The 23436-nt window shown below is 36.5% G+C and overlaps 5 protein-coding genes across 7 annotated transcripts; 2 read left to right on the top strand and 3 right to left on the bottom strand.

Moving 5' to 3' along the window:
- Positions 1 to 568: 568 nt before the first annotated feature.
- On the bottom strand, positions 569 to 8275 carry LOC111473082. Of its 2 annotated transcripts, none has more exons than XM_023118640.1 (11): positions 7462 to 8275; positions 6387 to 6681; positions 6025 to 6190; positions 5181 to 5931; positions 4643 to 5066; positions 4355 to 4536; positions 3925 to 4084; positions 3532 to 3759; positions 3099 to 3446; positions 1367 to 1468; positions 569 to 1212 (listed from the first exon to the last, which is right to left on the bottom strand). In XM_023118640.1, exons 1-11 carry the CDS (start codon positions 7971 to 7973, stop codon positions 982 to 984), a joined length of 3399 nt encoding a protein of 1132 aa, XP_022974408.1. In that variant the 5' UTR covers positions 7974 to 8275; the 3' UTR covers positions 569 to 981. The 2 variants fall into 2 exon arrangements, with proteins under 2 accessions (XP_022974408.1, XP_022974409.1); XM_023118641.1 differs by having other exon boundaries at positions 6387 to 6651; positions 7462 to 8274.
- A 1260-nt stretch (positions 8276 to 9535) lies between these two features.
- Positions 9536 to 13312, top strand: LOC111473101 (meiotic recombination protein DMC1 homolog). 2 transcript variants are annotated; one of them, XM_023118669.1, is made up of 15 exons: positions 9536 to 9620; positions 9728 to 9813; positions 10275 to 10366; positions 10444 to 10515; positions 10641 to 10679; positions 10923 to 10980; positions 11063 to 11108; positions 11212 to 11257; positions 11704 to 11765; positions 11890 to 11956; positions 12034 to 12126; positions 12203 to 12271; positions 12381 to 12459; positions 12687 to 12853; positions 13101 to 13312. In XM_023118669.1, the coding sequence occupies exons 1-15, from the start codon at positions 9601 to 9603 to the stop codon at positions 13143 to 13145; spliced, it is 1041 nt and encodes a 346-aa protein (XP_022974437.1). In that variant the 5' UTR covers positions 9536 to 9600; the 3' UTR covers positions 13146 to 13312. The 2 variants fall into 2 exon arrangements, with proteins under 2 accessions (XP_022974437.1, XP_022974436.1); XM_023118668.1 differs by having other exon boundaries at positions 12687 to 13194.
- Positions 13313 to 13503: 191 nt separating this feature from the next.
- LOC111473103 (stem-specific protein TSJT1-like) lies at positions 13504 to 15428 on the bottom strand. The gene is made up of 4 exons (XM_023118670.1): positions 15101 to 15428; positions 14254 to 14494; positions 14043 to 14163; positions 13504 to 13941 (listed from the first exon to the last, which is right to left on the bottom strand). Exons 1-4 carry the CDS (start codon positions 15298 to 15300, stop codon positions 13751 to 13753), a joined length of 753 nt encoding a protein of 250 aa, XP_022974438.1. The 5' UTR covers positions 15301 to 15428; the 3' UTR covers positions 13504 to 13750.
- A 2791-nt stretch (positions 15429 to 18219) lies between these two features.
- On the bottom strand, positions 18220 to 20740 carry LOC111473076 (transmembrane emp24 domain-containing protein p24beta3-like). The gene is made up of 4 exons (XM_023118627.1): positions 20403 to 20740; positions 19312 to 19498; positions 19111 to 19218; positions 18220 to 18496 (listed from the first exon to the last, which is right to left on the bottom strand). Exons 1-4 carry the CDS (start codon positions 20619 to 20621, stop codon positions 18363 to 18365), a joined length of 648 nt encoding a protein of 215 aa, XP_022974395.1. The 5' UTR covers positions 20622 to 20740; the 3' UTR covers positions 18220 to 18362.
- Positions 20741 to 21876: 1136 nt separating this feature from the next.
- LOC111473077 (early light-induced protein 1, chloroplastic-like) lies at positions 21877 to 22889 on the top strand. The gene is made up of 3 exons (XM_023118628.1): positions 21877 to 22140; positions 22243 to 22326; positions 22448 to 22889. The coding sequence occupies exons 1-3, from the start codon at positions 22015 to 22017 to the stop codon at positions 22790 to 22792; spliced, it is 555 nt and encodes a 184-aa protein (XP_022974396.1). The 5' UTR covers positions 21877 to 22014; the 3' UTR covers positions 22793 to 22889.
- The last annotated feature ends 547 nt before the right edge of the window (positions 22890 to 23436 follow it).

Raw genomic sequence — 23436 nt, 5'->3', positions numbered from 1 at the left:
AAAGGCACAAAAGGCAAACCCTTTTTCTTTCTGTGTTTGTGGGGTTAAAGAAAGCTCAAAAGGGCAGAGGGTTCTTATTTAAACAATTAAGGACCTTCAAGTTCTATGCCTACCTAGGATTAGGGTTCCCCCCAAGATTCTAAATTCAGAATAATCCTTGTGTCGTGTCGGTCTAATATATTTGTGAAGGAAAGTCGAACACCTTTTTCTTTTTCAGCATCAAGCTGTAATTACGCGCCTGCCTGCTGTGTTCGAACACGTCCATCTACACCTGATAAACTAGTCAAACCTGATCAATAAACTAGTCAAACCTGATCAATAAGTCATTGGTTCGAATCTATTACTCCCATGTGTTAATCAATAACATAAAAAATAAAAACACGATGAACCAGTCAAGCCAAGATTCTAAACTCAGAATAAACTCTTTCTTTTACTTGATTACATTACACGAACAGAATGATGAAGAGAAAAGAGAAGGATTCAGTGAAGGAATATGAAGATTATGATGATATCCGCGTGGCTCTGTATAAAGCAGATAAAGCTAAAATCTTTATCAAGGACGGTCAGGTCAAAGAAAGCATGGGGAAAACAATTGATAATAAGATTATGTTGAAGACAACGGTGAGGGGTACAACTAATGAGGATCCCACGTTTCTCTTAAATGTCTCCCTCAAGTTCTCTACACACAACTGCATCAGAATCAATTCTCCTCACTGGTTTGGATGTGGGGGTAAATTTGCCTAAAAAATTGTGGGTTTTAATTACATTACGATTAGATATTCTACCTTTACTACTTACTTACTTAGCGCCAGCCACTGTATTCTAAAACAACCTGTGAGACTACGACTAATTCAGGGGACAGAAGGCCCTACTACAAGGATCCAGGAAACATAATACAAACGTTCTAGGGCTTCAAAAATTTGGGATAAGGTTACGGGGCGGCTGAGGGTATCAATTTCATGTGGCTAGTTTTTCTAAAGATTATACTTTGGCTGTGTGCTCAAGCAGAATTTTGTGTAGTTCTTCCGCTGTTGGTCGGTCGTTCGGATTTTTTTGAGTACACTTGCAAAACAAGTCGATCAAGAATGTTTTGGTTTCTTGGTCTTTCTCTGAACCATCTGATTCTTGAACAGATTGAGACATTGAGCTTTCCTTTATCAACCCCAGTGCCTCCTCCTCAAGCTCTCCTATCAATTCTGGTCGTTTGCCCATCTGTTCAGGTTGAGGGCATAATTATTGATCAGGGAAAATCCTACACCTTCAAATTTGGATCTAAATGGCAATTTTACTTTTAAAAAAATGAGATCCAATTCTTTTTAAAGAAGTCCTGGGAAATGGAAAACTAGATCAAGAGAGTAAAAGAAACCTGAAGTTGATCGAAAATCTGCAACTCTGTCAGCCCCAAGTACGGAATTTGAAAAGTCAACAGTTCAAATAACAGACATCCAAATGACCAAATATCCACTTCCTGCAACCAAAGGCAAGAATGAAATATCAAATTATCGACATCATAACTTGACAACATAATGCACAACTAAATGTGTGGTGTGAGAAAATCAGACGATGCATGAATTTCCTTCTACACTAACTCGCAAAGTGTACTGGGGAATCACAGGATGGACGCAGAATGCAAATTTAAATTACAATCCAAATGGCAAGAATATATTTTTGATAGAACACAAAAGAATGGAAGAAATTGTGAATGGGCAGTTACAAAACCTCCAAACATTTGAGAGGTTTGGGACACCCCAATAAAAACACATCTCGTTCCAGTTCCCAGCTATATATTTAGCTTGCATCACTCTCACACACCACTTCCTTCCTGGTACTGACACCTAGCATCTCCCATTCAGTCCTTGCTAATGGTTTTACAGGAAAAAGATAATATAACCTCCTGACTCCCCCAAGCCCCATATTTCATATGCCAGGCTACCTCCTTTCATATGTCAGGGAGTTTGACATTTAGCTGGATGCCAGTTGTCACATAGTAAGGTTAGATGTTTGTTCCAAAGAATTGTAACCTGTAGGCTACCTATCCCCGACCTATCCAAATATGTTAAAAGAACCAGTGGCAGACAGACAAATACCTAACAATTGTGGATTCCTAACAATTTTTTGCCCTTAAAATTCACTTTATCATCGAGGAGTGGTTAATCGACAAAGCTAAAATGCAAGTGAAGCAAACCCATTGAGAGTCTAATTATTCCCCACCGTCCCTTAAGTTCGTCTGCTGTCTATGTTAATAGCCCAAGTTTTGCTAGGGACACCCAGCTCTCGAAAGTAGCGAGGGTTTTCTCCAAGTAGGCCCACCCATAGACCATAAAAATTGGTAGCTGTTTGTGTACAATTTTCCCCCCCTAAACAGAATAAAAATCCAGAATAAAAAGCAACTCTATTGAAATCCTGACAAAAAAGGGTGGGGCTTTGGGCATTCGTTTGAACCATCTCACTGTGTTAAAAATTGGGTGTAAAAATCAGTCTTCTCTTCCAGCTCATTAGGAAGTATATTACCTTATCCCTGCATTTTCCTCTTTCTTCTTCAAAGTCAGCAAGCCTATACCTTATATACATCCACCCCTACCACACCCCTTTGCGGGAAATATCAAGTCCATCTGTAGTTCCAACAACGTGTCAATTCCTAGCATCCAGCTTGTCTTCAATCCTGTTGTTGCTACCACAGGCCTTGCTGCTGTAGAGCACCACTCCAGCAGAGACATTCACTGATTTTGGAGAAATGTTGTGGCACAGGTGTAAGGATAATTCACCCAACAACAAACTGACAGGTCCCTGGGGTCTAGATATTTTTCTACAAAGAACTACCCCCCCCCCCCCCCCCCCCCCCCAGAAAAAAAAAAAAGAAAAAATCCCATTCTATGATAGAAATAAATATTTTCCAGAGAGCATTTCCGGACACTTCATTATTTTCCTAATTCTTCTCAACTTCATGGCATATTGGCATATTTCCATTCCACTCTAAGCCAGAACAGATAGTTAGAAATGTATAGCACCATACCAAGAATGACTCAGTAGTGTAAAAAAGAAACGTTGCTGAAAGCCTAACACATCCACAAGAAAAAGTGAAATGCTAATCTACATACCAGTCCATAAACATTTGGTGTATGCATTGCTCGTAGAACTTCTGGAGCCATCCATCGAGGTGTTCCAACACAAACATCAGGAGGAGGTATTCCAGTATGGGCAATGCAACAAGTGTGCAAGGAAGATCGAAGGGGCACTGCTCTATCAAAATCACAAAGCTTAACCATGGGAACTCCATCAGAATTTTCATCAAAATCTATCAAAACATTTTCACTTTTGATGTCACGATGAATGATGTGTTTCGAATGCAGCTCTACCAAAGCACTTGCAACATCTCGAGCTACATGCAATGCCAGATCCATTGGAATGTGCTTTTTCCCAGCTTGGTACAACTTGTCCAAGTAGCTCTACAACATACAAAACAGAACATAAATTGAGAAAAACAATTACTGATACAAAAATGGTAACATAACAAGCTATACGACAGTTTACCTTTAAAGATCCCCCTTTAACGTGCTCTAAAAAAATTGCAGATCTAAGTAACCGGCGCTTCAGTTTTCCGTCCTCAGAAGGAATCCATTCGGAAGATATCTGATGCCCATACATCTGTACTATGCAGGAGTGTTTCAAAGCACCCAGTATTCTAACTTCACCTAAGCAACTGTATTCAAAGTTCCTTATCTCATCAAATGAAGATTCACAAACTTCAAGCATCCGTAACTGCAATGTCCAACACATAATAAATGTACCTCATCAAAGGTTTCTAAATGAAAAAAGCAACGATATAGCACACAGCACAGCACAATACTAATTAAAATAATACCTCAAATCAGTACAGCATAACATTAAGATAAACAAAACTTTTTAATCTGTCTAAAATGTTACCTTTGCAGCGGCCTCAACTGACCCAAGTTTGCACTTTATCACAGAACTAGAAGGTGCCTTCTCAATCTCATCACAGTTGGACAGAGACGGGAAGGAAAACCCTGGACTGGATGACATTCCGAAAGAAATAGGAAGTTCTGCACGACTGAGAGGAATATACCTATCACAACAGACAAGAAGTTATAAGATAAATATAAATATATCAGATCAAAACTGTAAGCAATGAATTCTGAAACATGGAATTGAATCAAAGTGTAATAAAGTTAAGAACAAACACTATACAGAATAATAAAGAACGAATCTACATTATCATAACAATAAAATAAATAAACAAGTGCACAGGAACATTAGACGTTCAGATTCAATCCTTAAACATGCATATGTAGTTGGAGAAATGTCAAGGCCATTGGAACTGACAAGAGAAACCTACCTGCAAAAATACTCAGGATCTGCTTCTTCTCGTATATCATTTGGTCGACATGCATCAACAACCATTCGAACCAAAGCATTGCCTCTTTTCACTAAGATCACATTCCAGGCATGAGGCAAGAAATCCAAGTAACCTCTCACAAGCTCACAAGGTACTGGAGGCTCCATTCGGTCACACAAATACTGAGGTAATCAAAGCTTTGTTAAATCCAAGTAAATATAAAACCAGTCATTACAGAAAGACCCAACAAGAACAAGCAAGGAAAGGTTATTACAGTAGGATAATCACCTTAAGAAGAAGCGCTCTATGCCTGCACACACCAAATTTCAGAGCTCCAAGGGGAACTATGACGGAATTTCGACTAGCTTTAATAGCACGAAGAGATTTCTCACAGATATCAGTAAAAAGAATATCCTCATAATTATCCACTGTTAATTTAGTGGACGCAGTAAGATTATTCCGATCTCCAGTTGAGCAGGTGCAGACAAAAGGCTTCTGATACTTGGAACCAGAAACAGCTTTCCGTGTTTTCTCAACCATTGCACTTCTATCACTGCCTCCAAAATGATCAGACACAAATAGAGCAAGTACTTGTATGATATGCATGTCATCAAGAACTTGATGTCTTTCTTGGGTTCGGTTAATCTGCTTTAGACGAAGTACCAATGACTTCGCAGATATCACTGTAGAGTCTAATAATTCATCATGTTCCCTGGGCACATACAAATAATCATTATCATTTTCCACTCTCCAGTATGAAAGTCATTGGATACTCAATCTACTCAATAAATAATCAGTCACCAATATAATGTCTTAACTAATCTACCTGTTGACAAGAATGACTTCACGAGAATCAAGATGAAAATTTTGCTCATAATTCCTTAATGACATAAAGGGACGATCACGCCCTGCATCATAAAATCCATCCGGAACATAATCTTCAACGCTGCAAAATGATATATTATTGTACTTGCAAGATAAACTTGAGCTATCTTCAGCTGCCTTTCTTGACTTGCAAGGTTTAGGATTATCAAGTTCCCTCTCAGAATATCTTTTCAACTTAGCATTATCCTTTGATATTTGGGATGATGACCCTTCTAGGTCATGTGCTTCATTTCCTGGTAGCGGCAAAGTCTCACTGGGCTCACGACATTCATTGTCGTCCCTTGTCATTTTTCCTGCAGCACCAATACAGATACCTGAGGACTCCTCCACAGGTAGTTCCTTTTTGACATCAAAATTGTCCTTCTCATGGTTCTTGATAAGATCTTCCCCTTCATCTTTTCCATGACTGGTCTCTTTACTATCATATAACTCCTCAATAACTGATGAATCTTCAACTGTAGTTTCAGAAGTAGGAGCAGTATCAAGCCTCCCAAGTTCATGATTTTCATGGATCTTCACTTCAGTATGATGATCTACTCCTTTCCACTTCCTGCTATTATTCAAACGCTCCTGGCGAGCTTTTTGCTGTAAATAATGTCGTCTCCGCCATCGCTTACCTGATTTTCGAGATGCAAATGATCTACTGTTTGTTGAAGATCCCATTAATAGGTTTGATGAGAGATTACGAATACCTGCAAAAACAGAGTTCTTGACAGTGAAAATCAAAGAACCAAAATGAAAAATCCATGTTCAATCATTGAGCATAAAATGACCGCAGAACACACCTTTATGTGGAAAATTATCACTATTGTCTGGAATGGTGGCTTCATAAACATCCATTTCAACTGTAGAACTAATACATTCTTCATCAGCTATTTTGTCTCCACAATTTCCTTCAAAGTTGCAGCATATCCAGGAGGGTATCTGACACCTTCTTAGAAACTTATTGTACTATACCACAAGGAAAAACCATAGCGAAAACCAAATTAAAAAAATATATGTTATGTCATATTCAGAGTACAAACGTGTAAAATAAATTTAAATGAACAGGATCTAAACCATTAGATTGGACAGAAAGGTTACAATTACCAACTTGCCAAAGAAACTATGTAAATATACATAAAATATAATAAAAAAGACAAAATACCTGTAAATTTAAGTTCTTAAGGCTATGCATAGATACAAGTTCAAGAGATCCCAATGACGTTAACCTATTACTTGAGAGATCCAAATTCTCCAACTTTTGCAGGGAGGACAAAGCTGGAGGTAGTTCCACCAACTTGTTATTGGCAACTCTCAAGGATATCAAAGCATTCAAATAGCCTATTTCTGCTGGAAGGCTCTTCATCTTATTAAATGAGAGATCTAGATACTCCAAACTATCCAGGCAGCCAATTTCAGGAGGAAGGAATCTGAAGGAAAAGGGAACGCGACAAAGATACCTTGTTTAAGAGTAGATAAATAAATAATAAGAAATGTACAAACTAGGATGAAAAATGGTTATGAAAATCGTACTAAAGCTCAATAGTTCACATCACAAAACATCATTGTATCATCAGTCTACATACGTAGTTTATCCATCCAGGTATGGATCTATACAGCAAGACATCACAATTAATGAGCTGATATTCAACATCGATGCCACAGTTACATGTCCGGCTAGCAGAAATGAATCACTAGTTAAATAATAGAAAAAGATATGGATTATATTAAAACTTCTAAGACACTATTAACTCGTGGAAAATTGACACTTCTAAAAGTGATAGACATGTACGTACACTTGCATGCAAACAACAACAATTACATAATCTATCACTCAAAATGATACCCTACAGCAACAATTGAAGAAAGATCCTAATTTTAGATTCCTATATCACCTAATGTGATAGCCTACGTAAAACTTCAAAATAAATTGACGAGAGTGAATGAGGCTGAAGTCACTGTTTTCCAAATCATTTGGATTGTTCAAAAGAAAGTGACACTCTAATGTTATTTTGTCTCTTTCTAAAACATTCCAATAGACCATAACACATAATATGGAAAAGCAGAATACAATCAAACAATCCAACTCGCTTCATCATTTTTTTTAATAAGATTAGTTCGTTCTACCTTCGTAGAATGAAATTCTCATCTAACTAACAAACACAGAAGGCAATTAAAGCAATGATAGAATGTTCAACTTCTTTTATACTTCTAAACAGGTATAAATGAGGCTCACTCACCTAATAGAAAAGTGACAAACAGTGAGCTTAGTCAAGCACTTAAGGCCAGCGATCTCACTAAGAATTGGAAACGACGAAGGTTTAGGAGGAATCTTCGATAGTTCGAGCTCCTTCAGATCCTTCAGTTCGTGTAATGATAAACCACCAAAACCCGGTGATGATAACTTCACCTGCAAGCATTCTAACCCCGAAAAGTTCTTCAACTCCGGCGGAAACAAATTAATCTCGTTCCCGAAGAACTTCAGCATTCTCAATTCTCTAAAGTTGCCAACTGATTTCGGAATCAAATTGAACGCATTCCGAAATATGTACAGACCCTTCACTGAGCTGTGGGAACCCTCCAAGAAGTGAGAATCCAAGTTTTTCCCCGATACATCAATAACCGAATCATCGGTTTCGTTTCCACTATCACCCTCAAACGAAACCAAGTTAGAAGATTTCAAATTTCTTTCCTCCCCAAGGCCGCTTTCCGACGAGTCGGCGACCGTTTCTTCGGAGTTAAGAAGCTGCATTGAGGGCAACAGTGCCTTCCGGGATTAATCCACAGGTCAGAATGGCGAAGAATCGAAGTGTTGAAGGTTTTAGCCTTCAGAACAGGAATCAAATAATCCAGAAACAAAAAATATATATATAAAGCGTAAAGCATGGAATGAAATATAAGAACGAGCAAAATTTGAAGTTAAAGAAAGGGATAATCCATGGAAAGGGGCAGAAGGAGCGGGAAGAAAAGGCCCGGAAGAGGACCGCTCCTGGTGAATAAGTTAAGAAGAGAAACCCTAGAAATCCAGTGAGACAGTGGGAAAAGAAAACGTTATAACGGGACGGGGATAAATAATTGGTCAGTATACGCTTTGAGCACGCCACCTTTCCTTGAAGACGCTCCCCTTTTATTTTCCGTTTTTACCTCCTTATTTCTTTTTTTCTTTTTTTTTTTTTCCATTTAAAATGTTCCCATAATTCTCAATTTAGTTCTTTTAAATCTTACAAATATTTCAATCAAGAAAATGGCTTCTTAATTATAAATAAATAATTATAATTATCATAATGTCATTTTATATTATTAATTAATTAAATTAACTAACTATACTACCAATAAAAATGTTATTTTTAATCTTTAATTTACTTAATCATTTTTTATATAAATTAAATTAAGGAAATGTTATAAATATTTTGAAGAAAAAATAGAACACGAATTTAAAATAAAATCAATATTTATTTTATTTAATCAAATTTGAAACTAAAAATCACATATGAAATAAATTTGAAAATTACTAATTACGTCTCTAGTCAAGTAATGTTTAATGCTCATGAAAGTATCACTAATAAAAACAAACACTAAATCCGTTTCAAATGGCGAAAAGTAAACAAAAAAAAAAATATAGCGTGAATCGTATTTAATAATCAATATAATTTAATTGATATCATTTTGAGTTTACAATATCACGTGTTAAGATGGTTAAGATTGCAAATTTTGGAATATGGATCCGATGGATTAAATCAATAATTTAAATTAATCAATCAATGACGGTTCATGAGTTTAATTGATAATTTTATAACTATATACACGTTTTAATGGATAGAATTTTTAATTTACAGTTTTACCGTCATTCTCGATTCTACGAGAATTTTTATGAAAGCCTTTCATTAAAAAAAAAGGTTAGGAATTTCTCTAAAACAAATGTGAAGTATTATTTTTTTAATTTGTTTTTCACTTTCTCTCCCTATTAAATTATCTAATATAAAAAATATATTTGGACACGTATTGATAAAAGATCAAAAGGTATATTATTATCCAGGTTAGTTAGTCTGGTAGTGAAAAGTCAAATTTATCCTCGAGACGGTAGGGATTGGCGAAATTAGTTACGCCAGTCTACTGGAGAGGGGAGTGCTCACATCAATTTGGGCGCGTTATCCCAAAATAAGTGAAAAGTCCTAAATACCCTTTGAAAGTAGTCATGCTTTTGCCAATGTAGGCCATATCAAAACGCATAATTTCCCCGCCGTTTACAAGTTCCCGCTCCCTTATAAATTCAGTTGTCATTTAATTTTTTTTCATTCTTAAGTTCCAGCCGGCTTCCTCTGTTTCGTTCACTAGCAGGAAATAGTTCTCCTCCGATTTAGGCACCTTCAAAGCCAACAATGATGCTCGCAACGCTCAAGTGAGTTAGAAATTTGTTCTCGTTATCTTTCGTTTTCAAATTGTAACAATTACTTCTTAATCTATCCGTCGCATTCTCTCTCATTTTGTCGCTGTGATGTTGCTCAGAGCGGAAGAACAGAGCCAGCAACTTCAGATCGTAGAGCGCGAAGATATTGAGGATGAAGACGACTTGTTCGAAGCGATCGACAAACGTAAGTTTCAGAGCTTATAACTTATAATCAAGTTATGGTTTCGCTATTCAAAGAATTTCCTCGCTGACTCTTGTTTTGTGAAGTTCAAACAAAACTTGATTTCGTGACATTCTATCTTAGTGATTTGCTTGTTGACCTCGAGGTTGATTTGAAAAACTCCAATGCTAATCGATTTTCTTTTCTCCGAAGAGATATGAGATCGCTGATACGGCATCACGGAATCTCATTCGATTGATTCATCAGCAATTTAATTTAGTGATCCTTTCATTTCGCGATAGCCTTGCATCCAGTTTAGCTAGGTTTATTTTTTGTAGTGGCCTATTTTCTCAAGGCATGCAATTCTACCAGAGTTTTGCTAAAGTCGAGGGGAAGATGCAACTAGTTTTAGCCATCAACTAACTATCATGCTGTACTGTTGTTCCACTACATCTGATAGAGTTCCTATGGAATTTTCTGTGCAGTGACTTCTCATGGAATTAATGCTGGAGACGTGAAGAAGCTTCAGGACGCAGGGATATACACTTGCAATGGTTTGATGATGCACACGAAGAAGGTAGAACAATTCTTACATCCGATTCTATATATTCTGAATTTGATGTAATTATAGTGACCAGGGGATTTGTATCTTAGCACTTGACAGGGATAAAAGGTTTATCCGAAGCGAAGGTTGATAAGATCTGCGAAGCTGCCGAAAAGCTAGTGGTCAGCGACTCAATCACCACTTCTGTTATCCACGATGCGTGCAATGGTTTACACAATGATATCAAAATGCGATGAAGTCCAGCTTTTCTTCAATTAACAGTTATTATTTGTCTGTTGTTTTTCAGAATTTTGGTTATATCACTGGAAGCGACGTTCTGCTCAGGGTAAGCTGCTTCTGTTTTTTATTGGTAACAAATGGAGTGTAACCAAATAGATCCATACTTCACCAAAATGTACAGTTCGCATAGTCTCCCTTTCCTTTCCCGCATGCTATAAGTTTCGCGTTCGGAAACAACTGTGTACGATTACCTTTAGTTTTTCTTGTAGCTCCTATAAGTTCAAGATATCTTCTAGTAAAATACTGTCCGTCATGAAATGCAGACTGAGACCTTGATTTTTGTTTGTAGAGAAAGTCTGTAGTTCGCATTACGACTGGAAGCCAGGCTCTCGATGAACTCTTAGGAGGCAAGTCCTGATTTACCACGTTCCTTTTTTCACTATCTCACCAATCATAAGCATTAAATATTGCTTTAATTCTTTCCAAAAGGTGGAATTGAAACTCTAGCGATCACGGAAGCTTTTGGAGAATTCAGGTGAGAATGCATATGTTAAAAGGCGCTTCAATTTTGTTTATTGAAAATCGAAGTCCCGTATTTAAATTTCCGTTCTCCTCTGACCTCGTTAAACTAATGCTAGGTCCGGGAAAACGCAACTCGCGCATACTCTATGTGTCTCTACGCAGGTAATCTACGCCTCATCTGAACATTCATTGGGGTGCAATAGTCTTGTTCCTTTTTTCGGTTCTCAGGTCGATGGAATTTTATTAGTTACTTACAGAAATCGTTTTGACACCGTCCAAATATAACTTATGCCTTTCACTCTCCTGGCACCTGTTATAAAGCTTACTCATACTAGTCTCCAGAGAAAGTCAAGTGCCCACAAAATAGTTATGGAATTACAATTGAGATTGTATTTCAGAAAACCTGGAAGCATATACTTGTTCGGCTTCGCATCTGATCTTTAAAATTGAGTTCGATTTATGTAATGCTATATTTGGTAATATATGTATTCAAAGAAAAACTCAGGTTTACTTATCTTTCTTATAAATCTCGTAAGTACTTAGCGCCTCTTTAGCTGCATCAAATCTGATAACATCTTAACGATTGTGCTTGGCGTTGGCCTTCGCAGCTTCCCACCAACATGCGGGGAGGGAATGGAAAGGTTGCATACATCGACACTGAGGGCACTTTGTATCCTCTTTTGAAGCTTCTTTTATCATGTCGTTATCGTGGCATGTCTAGAGAATTGAAATGATTATCTTCAGAGATGTTCCCCTTTTCAATATGTCCTCTCCTTAACCACACGCACCTGCAGCCGACCTGATCGAATTGTGCCTATAGCTGAAAGATTTGGCATGGACCCGGGAGCTGTGCTAGATAATGTAAGCACCATTCTTTTGCATATAGCTCCTTTCAACCAGATCACAAATCTTTTATTAATTTGCTGCTAATGAAATAGATCATATATGCTCGTGCCTACACCTACGAACATCAGCATAACCTCTTGCTCGGCCTTGCGGCAAAAATGTCCGAAGAACCGTTTAAACTTCTGGTGAGTCACCTGGTAACTTGTAATTCAAATGTCAAAAACTATGTTGCCTGACATACATTCTATCTCTTAATTTCAGATTGTTGACTCTATCATTGCACTTTTTCGAGTGGATTTCACTGGAAGAGGAGAACTTGCAGAGCGCCAGGTCGAATCCTATAGACTTCAACAGACGTCTTAGAATTTAATTTCCCTATCTAAGTCTCACCTGTCACCTTGTTTCATCAATTATGACACAAGCTGGTTGTCAAGTGCAGCAAAAACTGGCGCAGATGCTGTCCCGATTAACTAAAATTGCAGAAGAGTATAATGTAGCAGTTTACATGACCAACCAAGGTAGCGATTGAACTTTATGGAAGTCGTTTCTAGTGCTTAATCATCTCATTCAGGCAATCCATGACAGACATGTTAGCTCAATTTATGGTCAGAATATTTTGACCTTGGTACTTCTTGTATTAGCTGGATTGACTGAGACAAAATCGTTTGCTGTTGAGTACACAAAACTGGTGTTTATCATTCAAAATGTTGGTCACTGAACGCGCTATCTGTCTTGTTGACAACAGTTGTTGCAGACCCAGGTGGAGGAGTGTTCGTATCAGACCCCAAAAAACCAGCAGGAGGCCACGTTCTTGCCCATGCTGCCACGGTAAGACTGATGTTCAGGAAAGGCAAAGGAGAACAACGCATCTGTAAGGTGTTCGATGCTCCTAATCTGCCAGAGTCTGAAGCTATATCCTTAACTCACATCACGTCACACTTCATCACCTTCATTTATCATTTTCTGGTTGGTATAAACATCGAACCCATGAATCTCAACGATTTCCGAAATCATCGAACCAATGATGTAAGCAAGCAGTAAGTCCTACAATTCTACTGCACTCATATCACTACATAAAAATTGTACTTGTTAAACATTGTAGATAAAGCAGAAGAGAAAAGGCTACACCTTTCACACAATTTTTCCTTGACAGAACCACGTTTTTCAGATAACACCAGGGGGCATTGCAGATGCAAAGGATTGACGCCTCATGTGGTGCTGGAAAATCAAAGGAAACACAGGTTGAAATGTTTTAAACTTTTCATCTAGTTACTGGATACATATTTTTATCTTCTAGTGACAGTATGTAAGACCCTATGTACATTGTATCTTCTAGCATCCATAACGTTTTTTGCTACCCCATATGCAATCCATTTGAAAAAATAATGAAAAAGCGCCTTCTCTAGTAAGCATTAAATTGCAACTCTACTCAGATAAAGCCAAATATGCAATTTTGGCAAGGAGAAACTTTTTGGCATAAATCCAAAACCAGCGAAAATCTGTTTGGATCAATGCCCTTCAGCCATTAGGAACACATATAGAGCCAATTGTTAGAGAAGGGCAACCCCAAAAACATTTAGAAACAGACTATTATTCCACGTATCTAGAATGTAACTCAAATAAGCCACAGAAAGTTTCATATGATATTAAGTTGTAACTGCATAAACATGCCCATAACGGGAAGGGAAGTATAAACCCTAAGTACCCATTTTCAAGGCACAGTTAAAAGAGTAATGAAATATGGAAATATGGAAAGAAGCTGGAGGAAGGCCAAGGCAAAGTAAACAAAGCCTTTGCCGAATAGTGCACTCAATAGTTTGATGACCAGTTTGCAGCACTCCCAACTCTTGGCATGCCAGAACTTTCCTTTCGAGCCTCTTCATCCACCTTGAAATTGGCTCCACAGACATGACCTGAACTGTCCACCCTTGGCACTGGCTTCAGCTCATTCAGTGGATGCTCAAAACTCCTCAACCCACCGGATGTTGTGAAGAAGCAACCTAACATATAGTTCAGAAAATCAATGAATAATAAACAAAAGAACCATATGAGAATATGATATGATACCAGAAGTGATGCCCACAATTCCCATAAAAATTACCTTTGGGGAAAGAAGCAAATGACTTTCCACAACCCTTCTTCATAATTTCTACATCATCCGAGAGAACAAGCTGTCCCTCAGAATCAGTTCCCCAGTGTAGAGGAACACTCCCATCAGCATCCTACGAATTAAAAAGACACATAATAGGTTAAAAACACAAGAAATCTGCAGCAATCAATGGTTAAACTAAGGGATCGGGGCAACAACTTACAGAAGCAAAAAATGCAGCTTTTGAGGAACTGTCAAATAGAACAAACACAAATTTCCCTTGAATATCTCTGACCACCTGATCAGCTGGATATGGACCCCGATCCCTTAACGTTCGATACGCTTCGATAACGATGATAACCTCATTTGCAGCTTTGTTCAATCCATATTGTTGCTTCAACTGAGCAACATTCTCAATGTGCCCTTGGAACAAGCAGAAAATGTCGTCCACAACCGCGAATAATCTATGGTTATAAACACAAATTTCATCAATTTCCCAACAGCAGCCAAATCTAACAAATGCTCTTACAAGAATGAAGAATCGAGAAGCCAAACAAACCCCAACTCCCTTCCCAACGATTCGACACAAATCCCATAAGAATTATTGATGATTGATGAAGTGTAAAAGAATCTTGCCAGACCAAGAATCCCATAAGTTTAAAATTATATAAACTAAACATTGATCTGGAAAGATTTGACCCTCCAAAATTTTGATCGAGTCAAAATGGAAAATCTGAAGCAAAACAAAAAATGCCCAATAGTTTCCTCAAAGAACACAAATTAACGACATAATATCATATAAGTAAACCCCTGATTGCAGATAAAACCAAGAATGAGGGGGGAAATCAAATAAACATGGAAAACTCGATTCTTGTAAGTTCAAACAGAATCTCAGCAACCCAAAACGAGAAACAGTGCAGATGAAATCACAGGAATACAGAATCTTAATGAGATCAGCAATCAGATCCAGAAAAAACATAAAAAATGAAGAAACAATCAGAAAAACAGAGACGAACGCTATAGTTTTCCCCAAAAGAAATGAAGAAAAAGAAGAAAGGTAATGAAAATACCTCGGGAGGAGAGGGTTTTTCTTCTCGACGGAATAGGCCAAGAGACCGGCGGAGCCGAGGTTGACAATGACAGAGTCAGGGTACACAGAGCTAAAATGCTTGGCGAGAATTCCATCTTTGAGAGCCCAAACGGAGTCGGAGTGAGGGCTCTGCAGAGCGTCGGGACTTTTGGCCACCGATTTGTCGAAGACGGCGAGCATTTTCGAAGATCGTCGATCAGAAAATTAGATGAACTAAAACACGATTGGTTTCGTTTGTGAATGCAGGGGCTTGCAAATACGGGCGATGAAGGATCGCATGGTCTTGAAGGACGGAGATAAAAACAAAAATAAATAATAATAATAAGGTTAGTAAATTTCCACTATTGTCCCTCCTTATTTCTCTAATTTTCATTATTTACAAACTCGCACCCACACTTGTTTTTTTTTTTTTTTTTTTTTTTTATGAGAATAATTTTGTAGGGAAAAGCTGAATAAAAGTGATTATAGAATAATCACTTTTAGCTTTAGCATCGCTTTATATCCATTTTAATATATTTATTTCTATATACAAATTTGGAAAGTTCAGAAACTTTTATAACTTAATAAACAATATTTTCATTTTCAGATTTTTTTCTTTTTGAACTTTTAAAATAAAATTCTATTAATTTTCATTATTATTTTGCCATCACGTATTCAACGGAAGATGATTTAGCTTTAATTATATGTGTGGCGTTCTGATGTGGATGAACGTTAGAGGCATGTGATTTGAATGAATTAAATATTAGATAACGAAAAATTTAATTATTAGTTAATTGCCCCAATTATCCATAGTGTAGGGGTTCTCTTGTAATTTTGTGAAAGGGGTAAGGGTTTTGAGAGGGAATCTGAAGCATATCCATTCTTAACGCGGAACACCACGTAGTAATACAGTCAGAAATTCAGATTAATCAAATTAAAAAAATTATTAATTATTAATTTATATTCAAATAAAGATGGATATAAACAAACATGTTTCAAATTAAATATGTATATATATATATATATATCGCAAATTTAAAAGTATTTAATAAAATAAATATTTATTTTTGAACGTCATTTTGGTTATATATATATCGCAAATTTAAAAGTATTTAATAAAATAAATATTTATTTTTGAACGTCATTTTGGTGGGATGTTGGAGAAATTTGGGGATGAAGGGAAGGACTTTTTTTTACTACTAATAAAAAAAAGAAGTTTTAATTAATTAATTAATTAATTAATTATGAAAGTAATTTTCAGTCAGCTAAATTGGAAATGTGAGTCAGCAACACGTGGATGGAACATTGTATCTGACTTTGTATCTACTAATTTGAATATTTGAAATTCCTTTTTGTGTGGACCGATGGTTGGATTGTTTGTGGAAAAACAATTAAATGTTTATGAATAATTCCATACCAAAATTNGATTTAAGAACACATTTTCGGATAATATAATTATTTACTAAAATAAATCTTTAAGAAATGATTACTTGCATATAATATAATAATTCTGATTTGTTTTTATCGTCTAATATACTTACCTTTTACCTATTGATTATCAATCTGTCAAGTACAGATCATTTAAAATTCGAGTATTGATATATTATTAATATGTATATTGATTATCAATCTGTCAAGTACAGATCATTTAAAATTCGAGTATTGATATATTATTAATATGTAAATTGATATCAAACCCTAATTTGGTCATAAACCGTCATACCCACTTAAGACAGATTAAAGGAAAGATTTCATGGATATTAGGATATTAACACAAGATTAAAGGATTAATGATCCCCGTAGACTAAAATCAAGATTAAACACAACCAATAATGTTTCCTCAAAATTCAAAGCTGAATTCTGCATCTGGAAAGAAACTCCAAGCTAACCAAATAAGCCAGCCAAGCCTAACACAATGGACCGAGATTCTACAGTAAGCAAAGACAAAAAAGGTACCAAATAAGCCAGCCAAGCCTAACACAATGGACCGAGATTCTACAGTAAGCAAAGACAAAAAAGGTAGTGATACCGATGGCTTTGACTCGAAACTTTTGAAACAGTAATTAGGGTCTAATCCTCGTTACTCGAGAGTTATGCCCCAACCATCAAATATGCAGTAAATTCATGTCATTTAGCTTGAGTGCTGTTATTGCTCTANATATATATATATCGCAAATTTAAAAGTATTTAATAAAATAAATATTTATTTTTGAACGTCATTTTGGTGGGATGTTGGAGAAATTTGGGGATGAAGGGAAGGACTTTTTTTTACTACTAATAAAAAAAGAAGTTTTAATTAATTAATTATGAAAGTAATTTTCAGTCAGCTAAATTGGAAATGTGAGTCAGCAACACGTGGATGGAACATTGTATCTGACTTTGTATCTACTAATTGAATATTTGAAATTCCTTTTTGTATGGACCGATGGTTGGATTGTTTGTGGAAAAACAATTAAATGTTTATGAATAATTCCATACCAAAATTGAATATGATTTAAGAACACATTTTCGGATAATATAATTATTTACTAAAATAAATCTTTAAGAAATGATTACTTGCATATAATATAATAATTCTGATTTGTTTTTATCGTCTAATATACTTACCTTTTACCTATTGATTATCAATCTGTCAAGTACAGATCATTTAAAATTCGAGTATTGATATATTATTAATATGTAAATTGATATCAAACCCTAATTTGGTCATAAACCGTCATACCCACTTAAGACAGATTAAAGGAAAGATTTCATGGATATTAGGATATTAACACAAGATTAAAGGATTAATGATCCCCGTAGACTAAAATCAAGATTAAACACAACCAATAATGTTTCCTCAAAATTCAAAGCTGAATTCTGCATCTGGAAAGAAACTCCAAGCTAACCAAATAAGCCAGCCAAGCCTAACACAATGGACCGAGATTCTACAGTAAGCAAAGACAAAAAAGGTAGTGATACCGATGGCTTTGACTCGAAACTTTTGAAACAGTAATTAGGGTCTAATCCTCGTTACTCGAGAAACAAGAGAAGGGCAATGAGGATGTCATCTGGAGTCGCAAACATCCTTTCCCAGATGCATAGGGAAAATGGTTTTTCCTTAACTTAAAAGAATATAGATAACTCATGAACACATAACAACTTATTAAAATTTAAAACTGTAGAATGGTCAAAAGTGATTATATAATATACTCAATGTTAACTCTCATTCCTAAGGTTACTGAAACCTAACACAGAAGCAACAGCGTTATCACTAGGATTGCTCACACCCGGTTATATGCAACTGACTTACTGAACAGCCGACGAATGTAAACGACCTGTAGCCCACTTGCAACAGCAAGCAACAAATACTCTCCCACTGTATAGAAAATTACGCGCTTTCTTGTGCTTTCGTTCGCTGCATCAAACAATATTCAAAAAGGTTATCAAAATATAGCAAAAAGGTTACCAAAATCTTTTGTCTGCCATAGAATCACCCATAAATCAATTCAATAACTTATGTAGATAGGCTAGAATAAATCTAAGATTCTTGTTGCTCCCTTAACTGTAGAGCCAATTTCATCACGAGTCTTGACGTGTGGACTATTATATTAGTAAACAATGAAGATGGGAAAACGACATTTCACGAATTCAGACTAAAAAATTCAAGCTTGCGTTGTTCAGCTATACTAACAATCTCATACATTTACATTCAGAAAGCTAACATTCTGACATTCGGTTAACCGCAAATGATTCACACCAAATTTTGTTTGGGGGGGGGCGCTAGAGCATACAAAAACAAGCCTAAATGTGGTAAAATGAAGGCAGATTGCTATTATGTGAGAGCTTGTGAGTTGTCTATGCCTCTACATTAATATTAGACTAGTAATAAAAAAGAAAAGTGATTTTAATATAATGCCCGCAAACAAGATTCAGCTGGCGTTTTCAACATTTGCTAGCAAGAATTCCCAGAAATGGCATAAACAAACAAATTCATAAAACCGAAACCACGCATAAAAATAAACCACATACTGTGACGGTGGCGAGCATCACGTGCTTTCAAATATTTCTGCTCAGCAGTGACTGACTCCAATGCCTCTCTAAGCTCAGCAATCTTAACATTTATAGGGTCTAGGTGTTCTGCAAGAAGTGACCAAAACAAGGTGAGAAGAGAAATGTGTTAAATTCTCACAGGCAACCAAGACTTTAGCAATGCAGAAGTTAATCAATTACCATCTTTAGCAAGGTCATGTTCGTTCGGAATGTGACCCACATGGATGTAGAAAGAAACAGTCTCGGGAGTCGAGTAGGGATTATGAAAACAGAATTTATACATTCCACTACGAGGAGCCTTAAACTCAAACTTGTCGCCAGAGGTCTCCTTCAAAGAGTGAACCACATTACCTGCGGGAGATGTAACCTGCACGAAAATAACCCATATAAGGATATCTTCAAACAGCATTTTATCATCGATATAAAACGATCAGACAAGAAATTCCAGGTACCCCAATGTTCAGCCAACCATAAACAATGAAAGAACATAAGTAGCTTCAGATAGATTAAAAGAAGAAGAACAACAAAAACAATGCAACTCATCAACTTTTCTAAACATTGTTTGAACCACCGCTTTAGAAAGAAGAACAACAAAAACAATGCAACTCATCAACTTTTCTAAACATTGTTTGAACCACCGCTTTAGAAACCCTTTTGTGAAGATGCGCTCAATAACTAAGTAACCTAGGAATTGAGTTGAGAATCATCACTCGTCGTAGTTATTACAAAAACAAAAAATTTTTAAAAAAGGGGAGCAAGAGATCGCCAATTTTATAAACCATGAACAATTGAACCATACAATTTCAAAAACGAAGAAAATTACAGGGTATCAGTCCGCTCAGGCTCGAAAAGGGATTTATAATTGTGAATCTATTGATCAGAAACTGTTCAATAACGAATCATCTCGCAGCTCACAAGATAAAGAAACCAATTATCAATCTAAAATATCATCTCTCAAAATCATAATTTCAAACGAACGAACCCTAGACGTCGAATTAACAAAAGGGCAAAAATTTCCACCGTTCTTCAAAAAGTCAAAATCAACACACAAGCTCTCACATTCTTTCCCACGCCAATTTCACAACAAAGATCATAAAATTTCCCAGAAATATCAGAAATTAAAAACTAAACCCTCCCCCACTATCCCAAGCTCCCCCGATCTAAGATCCAATCTTAATCGAGCACAACCAACAAATCGGCAGTAATGAAATCCATCTACATGCAAACATAAACACAATAAAAGATTGAAGATAGAAAAGATAGGAATTTACAGAGAAATCAATGCCGGGATGATCGGCGCCCCAGAAAATATCATGATCGACCACCACAAAATTTCCAGAAACAGTGTCGCCTTCGTACAAAACGTACTCATAAACGCATTCAAGCTCGTTCACTGTGACCGATATTGAATCGATTCCGGCGAATAGGCTCACAAGAAGAAGACCCGCCAACAGATATCCGCATCCCGTCTCTCTCAGCCTCCTTTCCATTTTCACGCCTTCTCGGTTTTCTTTTTCCTTTCAGATCCCTTAGTCCGAAGTTTATAAATGGTTAAGTAGCACTAATCACCGATCAATTTACAAAAGTACCCTTTTCTTGTTTTTTTGAAAACTAGTCTTTCCATTATAGAACATATTGGAAAATAAGCCGGCGGCTTAAAAAGTTATTTAATTTTCAAATCTCTAATCATCAAATCCATTTTCCCCTTTTTTTTATTGTTATTTTGGGCTTTTATTTTGGGCCTATTTGGGCTTCTTAACTGGTTGCCAAGCTGTTCTTATGGGCCCATTTATATCTAATCTTTTTTTCTTTTTCAATCTCTTTTAGATAAATTTAAAGCCGTTTGCCCAAACAACCAACAAAAATCAATAGTTTATGATATGATTGGCAAAAAATTAAAACTCACACCCTTATCCATTTATAACCAAATTGAATATAGTTTAAGTAACCTAAAATATATTTAACCGATCAACTGGTCAATATTTAAATATTCATGCAGCCACAATCGTTGAACTAAAAAAAACTTGTCAACCGTCCCTTACGCCAAATGATTTGTTTTTATCAACAAATCTTGATATTCATTCAAAAAAAAAAAAAGAAAAAAAAACGTACGAAGTTAGTGTGTTCTTATTATTGATGCAAGAATCGACTCATAAATTCATATTAGCTTCATGTTGAGGTGTCTAACCGTACGAAACATAACCCTCTATGACTTTATGTTTAGTTCCATACAAAACAAAAAGTTTTATAAAAATGAAGTTGAACCACGATTACACCTCTTCCATGACGCTTAGAAAGTTTATGTGGACGGTTGGATGCCCCAAATTATACCTATAAACCCATAATTTTAATGTTGGTATTAAATATTCTTTAATATTGGTATTCTAGTGTTGAATTTTACTTCATATAGTGTTCATTCCTTCCACTATTATATATATATATATATATGTATATATTCTTTCTTTCTTTCTTTTTTTCTGATAAAATTAACACTAAACAGGAAAAAAAGAAACCCTAATTACTCCTTCTCCACTGATCTAGAAGCTTCCTCCAACAACCATTAACCCACCGTACAAAAGTCTCCTTCGTTTCTCCTGGTGAATTAGGAAGCCACGCCATTACACTTTTTCATGTGTGGACAATCCAACCCACGTGACTCTCTTATTTGGCAATGAATGGAAACTGCTGACGTGGAACCTAAATATCCACCACTCCCTGCCCCATCCTCCGTTATATAAACCCCGCGGAGCTTCTGATCTTCACCATCATAGTAGCGCTCCACCGCTCAACACGATAATTTTCATTGCTCCTTGATCGATCACTGCCCTTAATTTCCGCCCTTCCTCTGCTCCGCTGACGTTGAACTCCCAGGAACTGAGCGAAATGGCCACTTCTGCATTGTTACAAGCCATTCCGGTGAGCTCGGCATCTCGAACTACCTTTAGGACACCAACGAACCGGTTGTGTTCAAGGAGGACGGCCTCCTTCCGTGTGCGATGCACGGCGGAGGTAATCATTATTTCCTTCCTTCCTGTCTTCACTTTTATTCTTTGTATATACATCCTAGGGCTTAATGTATGTCTAAATCTGTTTATTCGACTGGACTCTCAGGAGGAGCAGAGAGAGCAAGCGATTCCTACTCCAGCTCCGCCGACGTCAAATCCGTCCCCCCCGCCACCGTCTCCGAAGCCGAAGGTAAACAATCCTGTTACACTCACCAGCCGTTCTCAATCGACGGATCGAAACGTAACAGATGTAGATGAACATTGTCTTTAAATATCATCGTTAATTTCGAATCTAATAATGCGATCCGCAGGTGAGCACGAAATTCTCGGATGTCCTAGCATTCAGCGGGCCAGCGCCAGAGAGAATCAACGGGCGGCTAGCAATGATCGGCTTTGTGGCCGCTGTAGCGGTTGAGGCATGGAAAGGTCAGGATGTTTTGGAGCAAATAGGCAACGGAGGAATTCCATGGTTTGTGGGAACAAGCGTGGTTTTGACACTGGCATCGCTGATACCTCTATTTAAAGGGGTGAGCGTGGAGTCTAAGTCGAAGGGGCTTATGACATCCGACGCTGAGCTGTGGAATGGGAGGTTTGCGATGTTGGGGCTCGTAGCTTTGGCCTTCACTGAATTTGTTAAGGGTGGAAGCCTCGTGTAGGTTGTAGTTCTGAGATGTAGTTTCCATGTCTCTTAAGAGAATTACGAATGTGTTACTTATATTACTAGTAATACTTCTTCGTTTGCCTATTATGTCATATTTGTGTTTGTCCCAATTGCCACCATTATGTGTAACAATAGCTATTAGTGCACTAATTAACATTTAATTTAAACATATTAGGACTCAGTTTATAATAGGAATAATTATGAACCCATCAACTCCATTTGAATCTTTGTAATAATGACATACACATTATAAGACGAATAAATGTTTGATAAAACTTAAAATGTCTAACATTATTATTAGTACATGTAAAGAAATTTCTAATATAATAATATACCACTATCAATAATAAATGACCATCAACTACATACAATAAATATGGTATACAAGGAAGCTAACAATAAATGATATATATACAAAAAAAACGTATACGTGGAGTTCCATAAATATGTCTATATAACCTCATGATTCAAAATCCTTATTACTGATCTTATTAATATTGGAGTTCCATAAATATGTCTATATAACCTCATGATTCAAAATCCTTATTACTGATCTTATTAATATTTCAGAGGTTAATATTACTATTTCAAAGAAAATGCAAACAAATAAATAAGTACTTTACATGTGAACACTATTTA

Source organism: Cucurbita maxima, unplaced genomic scaffold (assembly GCF_002738345.1).
Source record: "Cucurbita maxima cultivar Rimu unplaced genomic scaffold, Cmax_1.0 Cma_Scf00103, whole genome shotgun sequence".
In the NCBI taxonomy this organism is placed as follows: Eukaryota; Viridiplantae; Streptophyta; class Magnoliopsida; order Cucurbitales; family Cucurbitaceae; genus Cucurbita; species Cucurbita maxima.
The sequence above is the reverse complement of the archived record's forward strand: the minus strand, read 5'-3'. Positions and strand labels throughout refer to the sequence as shown.

What these genes read in the sequence shown, in the direction of transcription:
- LOC111473076 (XM_023118627.1), bottom strand. Translation starts at nt 20,621, where the DNA reads ATGGAAAGGAGGCTGAGAGAGACGGGATGCGGATATCTGTTGGCGGGT. An exon ending in ACATGACCTTGCTAAAGATG is followed by an intron (nt 19,219 to 19,311) that starts GTAATTGATTAA and finishes CACTTCTTGCAG; the next exon opens with AACACCTAGACCCTATAAAT. An exon ending in TGATGCTCGCCACCGTCACA is followed by an intron (nt 18,497 to 19,110) that starts GTATGTGGTTTA and finishes TGTTTGATGCAG; the next exon opens with CGAACGAAAGCACAAGAAAG.
- LOC111473082 (XM_023118640.1), bottom strand. Translation starts at nt 7,973, where the DNA reads ATGCAGCTTCTTAACTCCGAAGAAACGGTCGCCGACTCGTCGGAAAGC. An exon ending in GATCCTGAGTATTTTTGCAG is followed by an intron (nt 4,085 to 4,354) that starts GTAGGTTTCTCT and finishes CTGTTGTGATAG; the next exon opens with GTATATTCCTCTCAGTCGTG. An exon ending in TTAAAGGGGGATCTTTAAAG is followed by an intron (nt 3,447 to 3,531) that starts GTAAACTGTCGT and finishes TGTATGTTGTAG; the next exon opens with AGCTACTTGGACAAGTTGTA.
- LOC111473077 (XM_023118628.1), top strand. Translation starts at nt 22,015, where the DNA reads ATGGCCACTTCTGCATTGTTACAAGCCATTCCGGTGAGCTCGGCATCT. An exon ending in GTGTGCGATGCACGGCGGAG is followed by an intron (nt 22,141 to 22,242) that starts GTAATCATTATT and finishes CTGGACTCTCAG; the next exon opens with GAGGAGCAGAGAGAGCAAGC. An exon ending in CACCGTCTCCGAAGCCGAAG is followed by an intron (nt 22,327 to 22,447) that starts GTAAACAATCCT and finishes TGCGATCCGCAG; the next exon opens with GTGAGCACGAAATTCTCGGA.
- LOC111473103 (XM_023118670.1), bottom strand. Translation starts at nt 15,300, where the DNA reads ATGCTCGCCGTCTTCGACAAATCGGTGGCCAAAAGTCCCGACGCTCTG. An exon ending in AAGCTGCATTTTTTGCTTCT is followed by an intron (nt 14,164 to 14,253) that starts GTAAGTTGTTGC and finishes TTTAATTCGTAG; the next exon opens with GATGCTGATGGGAGTGTTCC. An exon ending in ATTTGCTTCTTTCCCCAAAG is followed by an intron (nt 13,942 to 14,042) that starts GTAATTTTTATG and finishes ACTATATGTTAG; the next exon opens with GTTGCTTCTTCACAACATCC.
- LOC111473101 (XM_023118668.1), top strand. Translation starts at nt 9,601, where the DNA reads ATGATGCTCGCAACGCTCAA. An exon ending in GAAGCGACGTTCTGCTCAGG is followed by an intron (nt 10,680 to 10,922) that starts GTAAGCTGCTTC and finishes TTTTGTTTGTAG; the next exon opens with AGAAAGTCTGTAGTTCGCAT. An exon ending in CTCTATGTGTCTCTACGCAG is followed by an intron (nt 11,258 to 11,703) that starts GTAATCTACGCC and finishes TGGCCTTCGCAG; the next exon opens with CTTCCCACCAACATGCGGGG.